This window comes from Pezoporus wallicus, unplaced genomic scaffold (genome assembly GCF_028554395.1).
Source record: "Pezoporus wallicus isolate ANWC-B61680 ecotype Strahan unplaced genomic scaffold, APGP_CSIRO_Pwel_v1 contig_6899, whole genome shotgun sequence".
Classification (NCBI taxonomy): Eukaryota; Metazoa; Chordata; class Aves; order Psittaciformes; family Psittacidae; genus Pezoporus; species Pezoporus wallicus.
Window position 1 is genome coordinate 824,254 of NW_026638613.1, and position 19,160 is coordinate 843,413.

The window sequence follows — 19,160 nt, forward strand, 5'->3', positions numbered from 1 at the left end:
ACCAATAGCTGTCCTGGTTCGTTCATAAACATTTATATTGGAAATAGAAAGCCTACCTGGGGTTACCACTGGGAATCACAGAAATTCTTCAAGTACAATAAAACTCAGAGATTTTGTCTTAACCCCAAATCAAGCTGCAGGGTAACCTTTGCAAAGCAGGATAACATTTCTCAACCTATTATTTTTCGTTCTGCCTGAATTTATGGATAAGACTAAAATACCCTTATAAAAGCTGTACTTGTGTATTTCCAGATCAGCTGGAAACAGAGAATCACAGGGAAAGCACGTTATTGTCAATTTTTCAGTTCAATGTAATGAAATTCAGGTAAGAAGGATAATCATCTAAATTACAGTGTTTTCTTACACTGTACTGAACAACCTGCTAATACAAATCATCGTTATTTAGGCTATCATAATATAATTATACAAAAAATTAAAGTAATTTGAATTCTGTTAGTAACTGTTAATATTTTTATTGCTCATTCTAGATGAAAAATGCATCAATTGTGGCCAAATATTGCCCTATGATACTCACTGGAATAACACATGTATTTTTTTAAGTTCACACATACAGTACCAGACTACAGCTGGATCAGTGTGTGTACAGACCATACAAAAAAGAATAAAATAGAAAGCTATACTGGTTTCCCTGTAGTGGACAAGCAGAAGTAGGTTGAAACCCACTGCCTGCAATAAAGAAAAAAAAAAATCCACCTTCTTTTTTAATTCAAGTTCTAGAAGAGAAAACAGTACAGATACAGAGAGCTGTGAATTAGGACAAACACAAGCCTAAAAATGATGTCTAAGCTTCAGCAAATTTGTCAAGTACTTTGATTGAGGTTGAGAATGAGTCCAAATGGGTATACAGGAAGCAATCATTTTTTTCATGAAGAATACGTGCTTTACTGTGCACACAAATTCTTCCTTCAGAAGGCTCTAAATTACAGTATTTATGGAATCTTAATGATCTAAACACAGTTGGAGCCTGAAGGTCAAGGCTGCAGACTGCATCCTAAATTTCTGTTTACAGATGAAGCATAGTATTTATTGCTGCACTGCTTGCGCTGCTATAGTTAAAGGGCTGCCAGCATTTCCATTATAAACCACTATTTCAGGGGTTTATAACTCGCCTGTCAATCTTCTGACTGGGATGAAATACAGCATACAAGGTCCTGGCTGTGACACTGATTTTTTCATTTGTTTTTCTTTATCAAATTACAAAAATAAGAGCCTAATGTTATACAAGGAAAAAAAATTACATCAGTTTTTTTAAAGTACTTCTAATGTTGCTGTCATACAATTACAGCTTCAGAACATAAAATCTATGTCTGTATCAATTAACAGAAGGACTTTGAATTCCTAAAAAGCAAAAAATAAATAAAGACATATCATTAGATGTTGGGGTTTTGTTTCTGGGAAGAAACTGTACTACAGGTTTTTAATGGCAGGAAAGTAAATCAGAAGTCTATCACTGCCCTCGATTCTGTCTGCATTAAAGGTAAATTTACACTACAGTTATACACCTTGGCACAGTACAAAGAATGCATTCTTTTAAAATAAGTGTCTAAATGATGATGATACACAAGGTGTACTCTGCTATTACATACTCTAGTCGACATTAGGCAAAATAATTCAGAGTAACGTCAAATCAAATGTTTTTCCACAAACTACAGTAACCTTATCATCTACTGCTAAACCTTGTATCAAATTTAATGAAATCGAGATGGGAAAAATTACAAAACTTTCACTTCTACACTATCGACTTTGCCAGGCTGAATACTGTGCCCTGCAGTGAAGTACTGTTGAGAGCAGGAAGGTGAAAAATTTAATCCACATATTTGCTGCATATCTAGCAATTACATCTTGTGAATAACAAACTTAATACCACAAATAGTGCAAGAATTTAAATATTGGAAGACCTCAAAAAGCTTTCTTACTGGAACCCTAAGTTTTGGCAGAATTTATTTTTTTAAATACAGAACCGGGACACATTCTACAATGTGTGGTTTTGATGCATACAGACACAGTACATTACACTATTCAGTTTTATGGACCCTTTGCAACACTGTACCAGTTCAGACAAGAAAGATAGCAGTGCTAAATGTGGAATATTAGACTTTATTTAATCACATTTTGATTTATTTTTTTATATTATAAATCCAATCACAGCTGGGATGCCAATTAGTCCCTCCCCAAATATCACTGTTAAATTTTATTTATTATAGCTATAGTGATTTTTTTTTTTGTCTGTTTTTTTCTTAAAAGATGGCTGCATTTGTTTTATGCCATTCCTAATGCTTGGAATCTCTTCCTCTTGATGCTGTCACTTTCTGCTTTTCTTCCACAGTCTTTCTCTATCACCTGTCTATTTTGTGCCCACTTGAAACAACCATTTGCACAACACATTCGACAATTTTTCCCATCAATTGCAACAAAGTACCAGTTTATTACATAAGTTTGGTTTGGTTGCACATACATTTATATTTCTAAATAACATAGGTGCTTCATTCAGTTCTGTGTCCTGGCCCCTGTCTGTCTCCTGTGTATGTATACTCCCAGTAGGCTTCGTGAAGTCAAACAGCCCACATACACACCCTCGCTCAATAGCCCATTCAAAACATATCCTTGGGGTCAAGCTATGAAACACTACATCAATGGGCTGCAGTGCAGTGCTTTGGACTGTTTGTACTGAAGCACGTGCCCACGCTTTACTACTTCTCCTGAACAGCCAGAGGGCCAGTCATTATTCAGAGCAGGCTTCTCCAGTTCTTGCTTTTCTAACTTTTTTTAGGCGATTGTAAGTTTTTTGTTTTTTTTTTTTTTTTAGAGGTATCTATGGTAAGAGATACAGACCTGTAGCCTTCTTTCTTAGAAAGTGGAAGATAGAATGATTTTGACTTCTTAGAGTCAACCTGAATAGTGCAGCTAACTACATATTGGAGAATAATTCTAACCAGGATGTTATGAATGGTGACTGACAAATTCACTCCACTTTACTGCCTTGGACTGGTTGAAATGCACCCAAGAGCACTGCTATATAATTAATTATGTTAAATAATGCCACACAGTATCTTGTATAATTCTGAATCTTCAATGAACTGTAAAAAGTTTTAAATAAAATATAGATGGAGCTTGTCAAGCAGTATTAGACTTCAAATATTTTCTTCTTCTGAAAGCTTACTGTACTAACACAAGTATCTGTCATGCTGCTTGAGCTGCCATCACAATGTACATCTTGTTAGCAGTGATGTCATGACAGAAATGCTACAGTGCTGCATTTTAATGACTTCTTGTATTGTAATGAATTAATGTTTTTACAGAAAGGATGACATAGGAAACAAAAGCTTTAGTCTTGGATCCTCAGATTTATGTTTTTAAAAAGCATGACAGTTTTGAAAACCAAGCAATGCGAGATTACTGCTTTTGCTCAAATGAAGAATGCATTGAGCACCATACCTGTAGAGTCCTGGAGGAGCTCGATGAATCAGGAAGCTTTTCTCCAGGCTTTGTAGCACATCATTGAGCATCCTCACTCTGATAGGAGCTCGCTCCTTTGGGTCATTAGCTGGGCGCATCTCATCAGATTGGAACAGTTCTGCGGTGTCCCTCAGACGTGATGCCACTGCAAGTAACTGAGGAATGTCTGCTTCATCACCTAGAAACAGTAAGAGCAAGACAGTTTCCAGTGATTCAGAGAACATCACTTATTACTCTAGCTTACAAGTCAAAATTAATAGTCCAATTAAAACCCAAGCTTCTTTTCCCTTGTGAGCATTATGTAATGAATTGAGGAAAGTCATAGATCATTGTGCATAATGATCTATATTTCAAATATGATCTGATCTATTTTTCAAAGATGATCAATTTGGGCTGTGATGTTTTAAGATCTAATAAGCTATGAGGAATTACTTGTAATTTTTATTCTGATTATATAAACAGTCTTAAATGTCAGCTATGCCTTTTCAATAGGGAAGGTGAGATGAAGGGAAAATATGTACTCTGTATTTGGAAATGAAGCCAACCACCGGACCACCCTTTTAAACATAAAAATCCTGTAAATCTCTCTCACTTCTTCTCCATAGCAAGTATTTTTCCCCTAAACCAATAGATTTTACTTTACTGTTCCAAGTAAAAAGCACTCTATATCACACTGTAAGCCAAAAACTCTTTATAAAACTAATAATCAAGCCCCTTTTTAATACTTAAGTACGAAACGTGCAAGTGTCTATGGCTAGTGTTACCACTGAGAGCTAAGGACGCAGCTTTGAGGCCATCAGTAGTTTTTACCGCGACATACTGAACTTCACTACTAAGGGCAACTGTGATTTACACTTTTCTCAAGTTGAGAAGCTGGGAGTGGAAGTGCAAATGATTCTTAAATAAAATAATGCTTTAACAATGTCTTAAAACAGCTTGTGATACTTCTACAGAGAAAATAAACTTGCAAGTGTTATTTCACTTGACCGCCACTTTATTGTATTTTGTATTCTTTGTCTTTTTGTCTCCAATATGAATCATGATGAATCATCTAAAATTGCTGTTTAGTTGTTAAATAAATAACATTGCAAGTACAAGAAAGTGACTCAAGTGTATGTATATTCTTGAACAGAGAATTACACTGTTGAATTTCATTACACTTGCTAAATGTAACTGGATTTTATTCAGAAACAGGTTTCTCCAAATAGATATTTATTTTTACAGACATTGAGTACAAAAGCTTTTCCTGTGTAACTGATTGCTCTTATGAAAATTACTGCTCAAGAGTAACATTTTTAAATTGTGTTTGTGCCCTCTGGTATGAATGCACTTGCCTATGAGTACCTACAGGAGACTGAGCACAGACAAATCAGCAGCTGAAGGCATGACACTGGCTCACCATGCATGTGAACATGTGTTTTCATGTAAGAGAGAGAGAAAAGTGCTTCAGGTTTTGATTAGCTTGCAAATTCAGGATTAGCTACAGTGTGTTGCTGTATTCACTAGGAAGACTTTTCATGCTCTGCGAAATTGGATGATCAGGCCTGCCAGTGGAAAATCTGAATGGGAAAGCTTTGTAGAAAGTGCCCTAAAGGAGGCCGAAACATAAATCCACAGACATGTATAGTGCAAAGAATATGTTGCCATCAGCTTCAATTTTGCTACCATGACAGCTACTGTCCAAGCAAACTAATCTGGTGTTGTTACAAGTCTCTTTTCAAAGAGATTATCATTAAAAAGGCATGTTGCAAAATATTATTTTGCATGTCAATACAGAGTGAGCCTGGAGAAGAGAAGGCTCCAGGCAGACTTTACTGTCATCTTTCAATATTCAAAAAGGGCTTATAAGAAACATGGAGACAAACTTTTTAGCAGAGCCTGTTGCAATAGGACAAGGGGTAATGGTTTTCAACTAAAAGATGGGAGAATTAGACTAGATACAAGGAAAATATTTTTTACAAGGGTGGTAAAACACTGGAGCAGATTGCCCAAAGAGGTGGAAGATGCCCCATCCCTGGAAGTGTTCAAGGCCAGGTTGGACGGGGCTCTGAGCAACTTGTTCTGATTGAAGATGTCCCTGCTCATTGCAAGAAGGCTGGACCAGATGACCTTCAACAGTCCCCTCCAACCCAAACTATTCTATGATTCGATGAAGTTACTGATGACTTTGTACACAGCTGCTAAAACATATATGGCCTACTGATACAGAACAGATGTTCATCTTTTCCTTCAGCAGCAAATACTTTGTCTATGGAAAATGCATTTTTCCATGTTTGTTTGTTTTTCAAAGGGTGATGAAAGGTTTGCCAGTACTAACATATAACATCCTTGAAAGGATACTCAAGACAAGCTGTCAGTGTCACATGGCAAAGAACATATTTCTGTCATACATGCAGACAACTAACTATTGCATTTTTCACCTCTGTAGCAGTCAAGAGTAATGGGTGCGAACAGTAATAAGGGAACCTTCCTGAACAATGCAGACAGATGGGAAAGTAACTCTGAAAAGCACCCTAAAAGATCAGGGAAATGCGGTCAAGCAGGTAAAATGATGCCAAATGGAAGACTAGCAGACAGCTGTAGGCAATGACTATGCAGCCATCAAGTAAATGACAGCGAAATGTTTCTCTATTGATTTTTCTAAGGATGGAGAGTTTAGACGGATATTTTGAAATGTATGGGTTGTGCCAGGGCTGTGGAAAGTCATGCTGACTTTCCTGGAAATGGCTTCTCATAAACCAGATTATTTTTAGACTTCTGCCAGCACTGCCTACTATTATCACTCCAAGCACTACAGCTGCTGTAACATCTGTAAAACATCCATTCTGGGGAGAAGAAAGGGCCTAACTGATAGGAAGCAACACACAACTGACATCGTTCAGCCAAAAAGCTTTAAATTACAGCCCTTGTGCTCTGTGTACAGGGAAAACCAGAAAATCTCACCCATACTTAATTTGTCTTCATAGGCCTCTGTCGTGGGTTAAACCCAGCCAGTAACCCATCTCCATGCAGCCACTCATTCACCCCTCCCTTTCCCCCTGGGTGGGATGGGGAGGAGAAGTGAAAAACTGCAAACCCAGTGGGTTGAGATAAGAACAGTTTAATAACTGAAGTACAGTGTAATACTACTACACTACTAATAAGAACAAGAAAAGAAATAACAAGGGGAGAAAACAAAACTAAAAGGGGAATGGAAGAAAACAAAAAACAATAAACACAAGTGATGTACAATACAATTGCTCACCATCTGCTGACTGATACCCAGCCTGACCAGACCAGTGACCAGTTGCTTCCGGGTAACTCCCCCCAGTTTATATACCCAGCATGATGTGCTGCGGCATGGAACACCCCTTTGCTTAGTTTGGTTCACGTGTCCTGTCTCTGCTCTCTCCTGCCGCCTTGTGACCCTCCTTGCTGGCAGAGCATGAGAGACTGAAAAGTCCTTGATTGTGGCAAGCACTCCTGAGCAACAACGAAAACATCAGTGTGTTATGAGTGTTCTTAGACTAAAGCTGAAACACAGCACTGCACCAGCTACTAGAAAGAAAATGAACTCTATCCCAGCTGAAACCAGGACAGCCTCTCTCAGCTAGCACACGAGAGATGCTTACAGTTCATCTAATTTGCTTACCAGCTACAGAAAACTTTGACGGCAGTTAAAAGTATCTTAGCACATTTGCCTGGTGCTACTCAGCTACAGTCTAAGGCTGGGGCAATAGGTATCAATTTCCGAAAGGTCTGCATGAGTCTAGGTGGGCCCAGGGATTTGTAATTATGAATGGTATCGACTCCTACAGCCAACAGCACTTAAGAGACAGACACAGCTAGTATCAAACCTGGTTACCTTTATTTTTGTAAATTGTGAGATTGAACTTGTTATTGCTGATTCAGGCAAGTGCAAAGGTACAGAAGGGCTTTTAATGAGACACTTTGACACCTCCATCATCAACCCTGAAGCCTGCTGTAAAACATACTAAATTTTGAAGAGGCTCTAATCCAGTCCAAGACAGGCTACAAGGAGCAAGTCCAGACTGCACAGTCCTATAAGCATTTAGTGCGTAGTATGTGTATGTTTTGAATAAAAATGCTTACATATAATCAAAATACTTGTATACAAATGCTTATACATTTGTAATTGCATATGCATACAAAATACTTCTCCTGAAGTGCTTAAAAGTACCATTTGTATCCTTGACACATCAGATTTGACATCTTGTCTGCACCCTACCTCAAAAGATAAATTGGGTTTTCATAGCATGCAAGGCCTAGTGAGATATTCTCGTATTTAATTCAAGTTGCAGCGGGTGTTGATTTTAAATGTATGAAAGGCTCAAACACTGCTCAACTGCCATGTGTAGATAATATTTCAAACTGTCTCCTATTTATGAATTTCTCTAAAATATCACATCTGTCATCAGAGAGATAACAGCCTGAATAGCCCTGGGGATCTGGATTTGAGTCTTGGAAGCCATCTCATATTATTTAGGACCATAAGGTTTACTATTAAACATCAGACCATGAGCAGATGCACAAAAAGTCTCTCCAGTCAGAATCCTTCTTTTCAAGTAAAACCAAAAGCAGTAGATTGTTTCCAAGATTTCTGGTGTGTGCAAGAGAGAACACATGTTGCTTAATAGCCATGTTACATCTGTAACAGGAACAGGCATCAAGACAGATGTAAACACGCTGTGGATGACATTGCCCTATAACCTGCCATCCAGCCTATCCTGAGTGTAATAAACGGTTTATAAAGCGCTGAGTAACATCCCATTGAATTTAACAGAGCTAACAATACAGACACCCACCACATCATGGAATTAAACCCTTTGGAAACATAAATAAATGCAGTATTAACACATATTAAGACACATGCATCCTTTGGTAAGGACATCCAGGAGACTGCAAAACTATGACTCAAGTATTTACACAAATGATTTAACTTCAGGAATGTAAGAAAATCCAACAGGCATAAAATCTGTGTTTAAGTGATTGACCGAACCAGATCCAAGAGGCACAAAACTAAACCTAATGAAAAAAAACTTCTGGCATGTTGTGTGGATTTCCTTTCACCTTTTTTACATTTGCAGTTTCCACCGAGTTGGAGAAGGAAATAGTTTACTAAGACAATGCAATTTTGAACTGGAAATCTCAGACAATATAAAACCTTTTGAAGAATGAAGAAGTTCATGAACCGTGTTAAAAAATATAAATTCTCAGTTAAGTAAACAGAAAAAAGACACTGTCTTACTGGTTTCCAAAATGACAATAAACTGTTATTTGACACAAGTCAGAGATAGACGAGACATGAAAGTCATGAGAAAAGTAATTAAATAAAACTCCAAAGTGAACAGCTGTGACAAAATATATCCTGTTGGCCCCACAGCCTAGAAAATAATTTTCCTTCCCTTGAAGTGGTTGAGGTAAATCATCTAACTGAAGTTAGAAGAAAAAAGTCAGTTTAAACCATTTCCTGTTACTCAAAAGAACAAAAAGGAAAAACAATAGCAGGCATCTCATGTTCAGCTGAAGAAATACCAGCTGATCATCATTCCCTGCCGTGTTTAGGCTGAAATAAACCAACGTTTATATGGCACAACAGAGCTAAAGTTACTTGTGTTTTTGTATGCTCAACGATTCCAAACCAATGCTAGCCTATGGACTCCTAGGTCTTGACAATGATGGATGGCAAAGATTAAAAAAAAAGGCATCATACTTTTATGAATGTGTATTACAGAAAAGTGATACTTTATACTGTAGGGAGAGTATGAAAGGCAGGGGATGCCCCTCAAGATTGCAAAATATCTGTGAGATTGAGATACGATTTCACACTCTGCTAAACTATAAATAAAGTTTTGGTGTGATTTTATAGCACTTATATCTTTATTTCACAGATCAAATTCCATAGATTTATATATTGAAAAAATATTTTTGATAGGCATTAGCACACTGCAGGTAATGTGTACCAGAGACTTAACTGGAGATGAGGAAAATAACAACATGGTTTTATATATCATGCTTTTCTGCTACGTAACAAGAACGGGCTTTGGAGCAGTCTTTCAAATTTTATGGGGGTACTTGTCAGGGATGTACCTTTTAAGTTCACTGAATTCTAATGAGAATACTGGATTGTGAAATATCTGAGTTTGTACACATTAAAGGAATAACATTAGAGTTTGGCAGCTCAATTATCGTCATATTTAATCTCCAAGGACTAAGCTTCTTATCAGCTCTCCACATCTGTCATACTTTCAACTAGTCACTTAGAAAGAGAAGAAGAGCTAGATACTACTTGTATACACTAAGATACTAGGAAACTAAGGAAAAAGGGACAGAATGGGAGGAGGAGGGCAGATGATACTGAAGGAGAAAGCTCTGGATGAGTGATACTGGACAATGTTAGAACCTAGACCTGCTTTACCTCCTTAATGCTCAGGACTGGAACTAAGACATATTCTTTTCATAACTGATTACAAGAAGGTTTATTGTTCTTTTGTAGTCTTGACAGTAGCAGAGGATGTATCACTTAACATGCAATGGGCTTAGCTCCTTATATCAACATTTTTGTATCAACTGTAGGGAAAAAAAAACCAACAACCCAAAAATCTCCAGAAAGAAAACAAACCACAACAAAAAAAGAGGCCCCAGAAGCAAAGGGATGCTTGTTCTTTTATGAAGTCGTAGAAGGCTGCAAGGCAATGGAATGAGCCAGAAATGAGAAGCTAACACAGGAATATTAGTAATACATCCACAATCTTGATGAAGCAGTCTTATATCAGGATATTCATTCTACACCTAGCAAACTGTGCCAAATCCAGAGCCTATGAGAATTACACCTGCATCATTTCCAAATTACCTGTAATTTCTGTTTACTTTCTGATTAGGAACTTTCAGGTCTGTCTCACTAAACCCAACCCCCTGTCCCAAAATTATGAAGATCAATTTCAAATACAGAGTTTCCATGGTCTCAGTGCTTAATCAACTCAAACAATAAGTATTAGTAAATTAATATGCTTCATCATGCCTGAGAAAGGAGAAAGGTTAGCATACCTTGCCAACAAGGTGAGTTAATGGAATGACCAGACAAGGAAGATGACTGTGAAAATTAAGGAGCCAAATGGCAACAGGATTAGAAACCTTCTCTTGCTTGTACTGAACAAAGCCTTGAAGGGAATTAAAATCAAGTTGTGACAGAGGTTGTTATCTTTGACTGTAATTATGAGATTTTTAATACTAATTACTGCTTAACTAGCAGAAGAAATATAACCTTTTTTTTTTTTATTTAGTAACAAAACCTGTGTTTTATTTAACGTAACATAATGACATTGGCAGAAAACACTGGCTACCATTCAAGTGGAAATTGAAAATCCGTATCACGGAGTAAATGATCCCTTTTTTTTTTCCTTTTTTTCTCAGTATGAATGTTAACAATATTCCTCTACCAAGAATTACCTTTAAGACTGTTCTGAACCTCTAACGCGATGTCGAGGGCATTAAACGGCAAAACTGGTTCATTGGCAATTTGCAAAGTCACTTGTCCTGTTAGCTGAAAAAGACAAAAAAACCCAACAAACAGTCAAATAATTTCTATCAGATTTAATAGCCAGCACTTCTTCTGGAGCAGCACATACTTTCATTATGTTGGATTTTCAGGGAAAATTAATAAAACCCCATAAACACATCTTTGTGAAAAAGAATATGACCTAGATCATTGTCTTTCTATTTCAACATTAAAAGATGTTAAGAGATTACAGTTTATGACCCCACACAAGAATTCTCTGCAGTACTATTTCTGTGGACCTAGGTTACTGCAGGAGTCTCTGAAGGGTCTTTTTTTGCCTTGTTGTCAAATAAAACATTTCAACATTCTAAAAACAGGAGTAAGGTTTATTATTTTACTTAGTTTCAGCTATGGGATTTTGAGAGTTCACCCAAGTAACAATAAAAAGTAAAAAAATCATAGACATAAATGAGCTTCAGGTCAAGTCCATGGCTGAAGGTAAACTGACCTGAAAACCTAATGCCTTTGAAGAGATATTTGACAACATAATGCACACAGATGTACAGCTTCCAAACTGGACAGAACACTACCTTCTCTCAGTAACTTACAGAAAGAAATTCCCAAATGAGTGACAGGGAACTCTCAGTCTGCTCCAGACTAGACATTAACACCTGTCATGAAACTCAATGGCATGAATGCTTCTTTTCAACAGCTCCAGAGATAAGGCCAAGGACTGACTAGCCTGAGTGCTTTTTTTCACTTATAGAAGATCGGCTCTCCAGCTCAGGGCTTAGATATGCTACAGGGGCTGTGTATAGAAATATGTCTTTCTGCTGAACTATACCTAGCCTGTGATTAAACAGAGGATTTCAGTCTCTAGGCTGCCAAGTCCAGCACTGTTCATGGGAGCTATAAAAACACAGTGACAAAAACATGCAAGAAGCTTTCATTCATCTTCTTCATATCTTGAGATTGCAAAAGGGAAAAAATACCTGTAGGGCTGTGATCTAAAATGGAGTGATAGCTGCAGGTGATGATGATCGTGTTGATAAAAAACGTGGACTGAAAAAACCCATATTGTACAATACTTCCCAAGGTGTTGGGGGGGGGATTATAATAATATCTATTCTTCAAAAGCAATATGGTAGTTGCTGTGTGAAAAGTAGCATTTTAATTTCACAATAAAAAGTAGCAGGAAAAGACAGCAATCCTAAGGAATATTAAAAACAATACTACAGCAATTGAAAATGAAAACCATCTCCCAGGGAAGTGGATGAAAACAGGGTATAATATCTGAAATACGAGCTTCCTGGAGAAAGATTAACAGAACCCCAACAACATTTTTCAGAAAGTATTAAAGGAATGACCTGGCCACAGACTTATTTGGGTACAGAGAATGAGGGAACATGCTGTATATCAGGCTGCAACCTACATCTGAGCAGGGACATACCGTGAAGCTATTGAGATTTACCTCTATAAAATACAATACTGCACAAGGCATGAAAAAAAACCAAACAAACCCTTATCATACATACAATGAGAAAAAAATAGAGAAGAATAATGATGTCAGGCTGTTATCAGGAAAACTAAAGAACTAAGAGTGTACTTGAAGGAAGACTGAAAAATACTGTTTGAACACCTGTGCTAAAATGTTACACTGCTAACCTCTCATGAAACTTTTCTCAAAAATTCCCAACTCCACAGGCCATTACTGCTTGAAGAGCACTGTGTCTTCTACCAGTGATTTTTCACAAACGTCTCTGGGTTGAAAATCATTGGAAAACATTTGGCTTAGTAATATAGAGAATATTCTTAGGAATATCAGAAATACAAAAAGTAGAATTGCGAGGGCAAAGACAAATCTGTACAAAACTGTATCCAAACCAGGTTCACAGAATCCATTCAGAAGCAACTGTAAAAAACCTGGTTCTAATCTTCCAAATGCCATGCAGAATCCCTCCTCTTCCTCCATGGAACTCTTCAAAGCTATAGCTGCCCAAAATACTAACAACCAATAAGTTGCTATGGAAACGCAATGTGGCAATGAAATAACATCCTATTAAAGAGAAGGCATTCTATATAGATCCCAAACTCACTGAATCCTAAATAGTACTATATATCACATGAAATATTCAAATTCTTCCCTGACACCTAATTTCTGCAAAAGCCTTCACTAAACAGTAATGCGAGAGACATAGTCAGAGATACTTTTTAGGGAGGGACAAGAACATTTCTGCAGTGCTACTGATACTTTTCAATCTCTTACCACAAAATTTAAGAACACAAAAGTATGGAAAAAATGTTTCTTTCCTGAGGCATGAAAGTGGCATTATAGAGGAGAACACTCTAGTACGCATCTTTCCTTTTCATCATTATCTTCGACAGAATCTGGCTTAATTTTTTTAAGTTCTGGCTTTATTTCCATTGCTTCCAAACCACTGTATTTTGCTTTGCCTACATAAGACCAAAGTTATTTTCTCTTTCCTATTCAAATAAAGTTATACTGTAAAAATCTTATGACTAACTGAAACATTTTGGAAACTTTATAGTATCTCTGAATGTAATACTGCAGATATTTGTGTGTTAGTAAACAGGTAACAGCAGTGTTTATTAAATCATATACTTCCTAGTCTAATCTGGAAGAAATCAATCACATAAAGCAAAGCTCAGAGCACTGATTTGAACAGGGTAAATAATAATGCTGCAGAAGCATACATCAAGCCCACATAATGCAGCAAGACAGAAAAGGCTACTGATTTCTTATTTATAGTCTTATTTTTGGATATACCATTCCCCCGAGTACAACACTGAATATACAAGGAAAATAAAGACACGCTTCTGCCCCCTTTTCCCTGGTGAAAAACGGTCCAGACTTACTGTTGAATTACTAAAAGCAAGAATAACTTAGCAAGAGTAAAGACAACAATTTTCTCATAAAGTGAAACACTAAAGCAGAATAATGGATTTTATTCCCATACAAGACTCATTATATCCCCTAATGACAACTTCTCAAATAATTTATACATAATAATATATACACACCACACAAAAATGGATGTAAAATTTGTACAATCATGAAGACTAAAGAAAAAAAATAGTTCAAATGCTAATTAATTCTGAAATTCTTTTCTATAAAATTTAAATAAAAAAATGAATAATGTTTCTACTGCACTTGGGTTTACTTCAGTAAAGTAAAATGTATTTAATGAACTTCCAATTACTTTATAGATAAATGTTAATATAAAGCATAATAATTGTAGAATTATACTGCAGTTCTTCACTATGAGGGTGGTGATGCCCTGGAACAGTTTGCCCAGAGAAGCTGTGGTTACGCCATCCCTGGCAGTGTTCAAGGCCAGGTTGAACAGGGCTTTGAGCAACCTGGTCTAGTGGTAGATGTCCCTGCCTGTGGCTGGGGGGGTTGGAACCAGATGATCTTTAAGGTCCCTTCCAACCCAAACCATTCTATGATTCTATGTATATTGCAAAATAAATCTGAATATTCAAAATAGTTTTATACTGTGGTAACATTTTTTCAAGGTCTTTTAACTTAGAGCATATTATGCATATTTACTATTTCACTATTACTATTTAGTAGGCATGAAAATATTATGCATGACAGAGATCAATCTGCTAGAATAAACATCAGCATACAGCGCACAGGCAGTTTCTTTAACACAGAAGTTCACAGGCCAGTCTTTTTTTTTGTTGTGGTTTTTGATTTTCATTTTGCGTGTTGTTTTTTTTTTTAATTTTGTGGTTTTTTTTTTTATTTTTTAAATCTAGTGGAATTTGAAACTGTGTGCTATATGTAGCCTGCACACTAAGTAAACCTCTGTACTTCTGAGACATTTTTAGTGCTAAAATCTAGCCAGACATCTCAGATCTCTTCATATGCCAAGTTACAAACAATATAACTTAAGAAACAGATAAAGCAACATGTTTATCCTTCTGTGAACACTGCTCTTCGATAGTGCTGTACTCCTGTTTTACCTCCTGGAATGAATTTTACACAAGTAATTGAAAACTGAATTGTGCAGTGGCAACTCCTTTTAATTTCAAGCATATATCTGCGCAACATACTTTTTCATCCTTCCTGCATTCTGTAATTTTCAGGGTTTAATATATAACTTTATTCTATGTATATTAACAATAGTTTACGCTACTGATACCTGTGCACTTTCAGTCAAAACTAGCATACATGTGGCAGTTAATCTATCAAAAACATGACAAATATTAGAAAGCAAATAATGTAACGGGGTACTGTATTAGACCCATGTATATTCCCCACTACAGATTCAACAGAACTCTGCATAAGATTCCCTACTACAGACTCTAACAATCTTTGCAACTGATCAGCGTGTGACACTGAGCAACTAGTTTGAACCCTGAGCCTCAACTTCCTTTGACATCCAGCATTATTTTTTTCAAGTCACATTTGCTCTCATACCTTGCACCTCTCCCTTCACACATTATCCATGCAGCTCATGGATGAGGAAAGAGCATGAAAAGATACTCTGCTGTTGAGGGTGATCAATAACGGTGTGTTGAAAATAATGTACCACTTTTTTTTTTTTTTAAATCTTTTTTCTTCTAAAGGGGAATGAAAATGTTTTAACTTTTGTGTCTGGCTGCTGCACTGTCTAATCTCAGGTGTTCATCTCTTTGCATCAAGGGATCTGTCTTTCCATACATACTGACTAGAAGAATGACCTGCTGAGACCTTCTGACGTTAACCCAAACATCAACTATGGTTTCAGTGCACGCACCCACATAAATAAGAAATAAAACTCTGCATGTATTAAGATCCCCATCTCAGTGCCATAACAGCAATCTCACATTTCAGAATAATCAGTCTTCCCCAACCTCTCTGCCCTGCAAAATTAAATTGGCATTTTTGATGATATGGGCAAATTTCTTCAGCTTTCTGCTGATTTCCTCCTGTCCCTCCTGACTTCCTTCAAGATGTCAATTTATTTTTTTTTAATTAAGCATAGAAATTGAGTCATAAATGAAATCTGTGATTCCCTGGCAATAACATAATTTCAGCACCTAGCATTACTAGATGAATGGCAGTAATTGTGAGACTAATTATAAATTAATGAGCATTTTTAATACTGGGATCTCAACTTACTGTAAAAAAATTTCCTGCATAATCAGTCTACATAGTTGTTTTCATTATATTTGTCAGTCCCCCAAAGAGTTAATAAGAAAAGTCAGAGGCAGAAGCATGAGAAAACAACCAGTTCTTTGACCCTCTATTTTTCCGAAGATCCATATTCCCTTGATCAGACAAAGAAATAGAAACCTGGTCACAAAAATATTTGCTTTGCACTGTCAACTTTTGAAAATTCAGAACTTCTCAAAAATTCAGTGCACCATATATGGTTTTGTTCTTACTAAAATCTACCTTGACACTAGGGCATGTATTAAAACTACAGATCAAATGAAATTTTGGTGTATCTGACATTCAGTTCAACATACTGTATTTTAGGTCAGTAGAGGGCTCTCTGAGAAAAGAGTATGATGGCTACAGGAGGTGAACTACAGCATAGTAATTCAAAACAGAGCTGTTTCTGATCAAGGGAAGTATGAGTACTTTTAACATTTTCAAATATTAAAAAGTTTATTTCGACAGTCCCTTTTTTTTAATTTACTCTCAGTATAGAAAACACTGTTTATAAAGTAAAAGTGGCAGTGAACAAAACATGGATTCTCCTCTGTAGGTCTCCTGTGCACAGCAAATCTTTAACTGTATTATGGTAGTGCACAGCATTATGCATGCTGAAAGTTACATATGAAGATATGCCAGAATTACGGCAGCTTGGGCTACTTATTCTGGAGTACAAAAGATCTCTATATGATCATATACTACATTTTCTACACGGCTCATGATGAGATTCTGAGGCCCTGAGAAATTAAGGTCAAAAGTTTTAATTAATTTAAGTGATTAATCTGCTTAAAATCGAATTTGTTGGCCAACTTAGTAATATACAGCACTTAGAACAGTGGAATTACATTTTCTATAGATTTCATACACCACTGGGAGGGAACATTCATCCCACTGCTTTCAAATACTTGTACAAAAAAGAAACTCATACTTAGCTCTGCTTTGTTTCCTGTGCACATGTAGAAATCCCTAGATTTTAAATTATATTTATGTAAAGTATATGGAAATACATATTTTGTGTATATTCAAATGCATTCAGGTTGATCTTCTACTATATTAATATATTAAAATATATTTAAAATTGTATTAATTTCTAGTGAGCAATTATATGTCATGCCCTGGCTTCTAACTCCATTATACAGAGTGTCTTTCTGCTCACTCCTACCTTCTATTCGGATCACCAGTGAAAAGGGATATGAACGAGGACACGAAGGGCTCATCATGCTGTTCCCCACACAGTGGCAGAGAGCAATCCTCCCCTCTTCACCCAGCACAGAGCTGGCAGAGCTGCCTTGTGTCCTGCGAGATGTCACTATGCTACGGAGCTCACTGTCACAGCACATGCCTGACACCAAGAGCACAAACAGGTTTCAGACAGGACTACACAGACTCAGGCAGGGCAGTGCTTTGCTGATGCTAAAAATGATGCTCCAATTCAAGCTTCAACTGTTGTCACAAGAGAAACACTCTTCTGAAGTGTCCATCCCTACCTGGGGTCAAAGTCTGGGAACTAGTTGAAGCCTGGCCCACTGTGGCAGTCCTCACACTCTTGTTACCACAGTAGCAGAGAACTGTGATTATTAGCTCAACTTCTAAGACAATAGCTTTATTGAGTTAGGCTTTGTACTGTGTAAATGAACTTGTACTCAACCTAGTTTGTTTGGAACTGAGGAAGAGCAACCTCATGTCCATGCAGAATACAAAGGGCTACTGCCTACACATGTGGGCAGTTTAAAGTGTAAATAAAATGGTAGAGTTCCTCCAGTGCTTTCTTATTTTCCCCGCTCCCTCCACCCCCCAAACAGAAATTGTCATCTTTGAAGTATGCAAGAAAGCAGCAATTATCTTGAGAAGAGTTTCTAATCATGTATTTCATGACATATTTATGTATATCAAATTCTAGTGGTATCTTGGTGCAAAGAAAGTTTCGAATGAACTTTTAGAAAGGCCACTGGATTCGAGATCTTGTTAAAAAAAAAGTCACTTCACTTTTCTCTAGTGTATGGTTTTGAGCATTCAAAAGGATATCACAGAATGCTCTTCTGCACTTCACAAGCTCTGGGTGAAGAGATCACACTGTGACAATACCAATCTTTACATCATTACAACCCCCTCCACCAGATTTCTCAAACAGAATTCTAAAAATTTGTTCTAGGGTTAATTCTTTTTTATCTCCAACTTAAAAGCCAGATTGCTTTAACTACCAGCTGCAGACTTCGAGAGTGACAAATACAGAAAACTTTCTGTTAAAGCTGAATGATTTGCATATAGCATTTCCACAAACCATGATGCTATCATTGCATAGAAAGTATCCTCTTAAATGCTTTCATTTCCTGACCCTCTTCAGGTACAGCAGGAGGAGAGGGAAACTACTGTTAGACCCTTTTAAAAGAGGCACTGCTAACAGCCTGAACCTGGTTACAGGTGGTCTTGAGGAAATAGATTTAGCCATTGCTGTGGTAGAAAGAGAAGTATATAATAAAATATGAAGCAAAATTTATTTCCACATATGAAATGTAAAGACCTCTAATGAAAATGATCATGTACAGAAATTGCATCTTGGACAGATCTTTTACTGCAGATAAAATAAGCAGCAGCGAATGTCTCCATCTAATTCCCCAGGTTCTGAAGTCTACAGAGACATAGTATGTTTCTAGCAAACAGTATGTTGTCTTACAGTCCTAATTAATGAAAGCATCTTCTCACATGTTTCAAGGTACATGAATCAAGAACCTTCCTGATTTAGGACCAAACCTGATTTAGGACCTAAATCCTGATTTAGGATCATACATTCAAGGACATCCAAGTACTTGCTAAGTTTCTATCTGACCTGTAAAGCCAATTCTTCCGCCGAATCTGTAGGACTCTCTCTGAACTTACACATTGTTAAAAAACAGATAATAGTCATCAGAGGAGTGCAATAATAAAGAAATCTGCAACAGGAAGCTTCAACTACAGCTTTCAGTTTAGACCTTGATATCATCTTTTTAATCACTCCCCTTTTACAGAAATGGA

The 19,160-nt window shown here is 36.8% G+C and overlaps 1 protein-coding gene across 12 annotated transcripts in view; it reads right to left on the reverse strand.

The window, feature by feature from the left end:
* The window catches only part of NAALADL2 (N-acetylated alpha-linked acidic dipeptidase like 2), a 489,585-nt gene that overhangs the window by 12,623 nt on the left and 457,802 nt on the right, over positions 1 to 19,160 (reverse strand). For 10 of the 12 annotated variants that reach the window (XM_057411595.1, XM_057411593.1, XM_057411591.1 and 7 more), the window contains 2 exons: positions 10,927 to 11,020; positions 3,457 to 3,655 (listed from right to left, as the gene is read on the reverse strand). In XM_057411595.1, the coding sequence (XP_057267578.1) occupies positions 3,457 to 3,655; positions 10,927 to 11,020 (293 nt within the window). Of the gene's footprint in view, positions 1 to 3,456; positions 3,656 to 10,926; positions 11,021 to 19,160 lie in introns of those variants that run through there. The other 2 variants (XM_057411600.1, XM_057411601.1) reach the window with 2 other exon arrangements.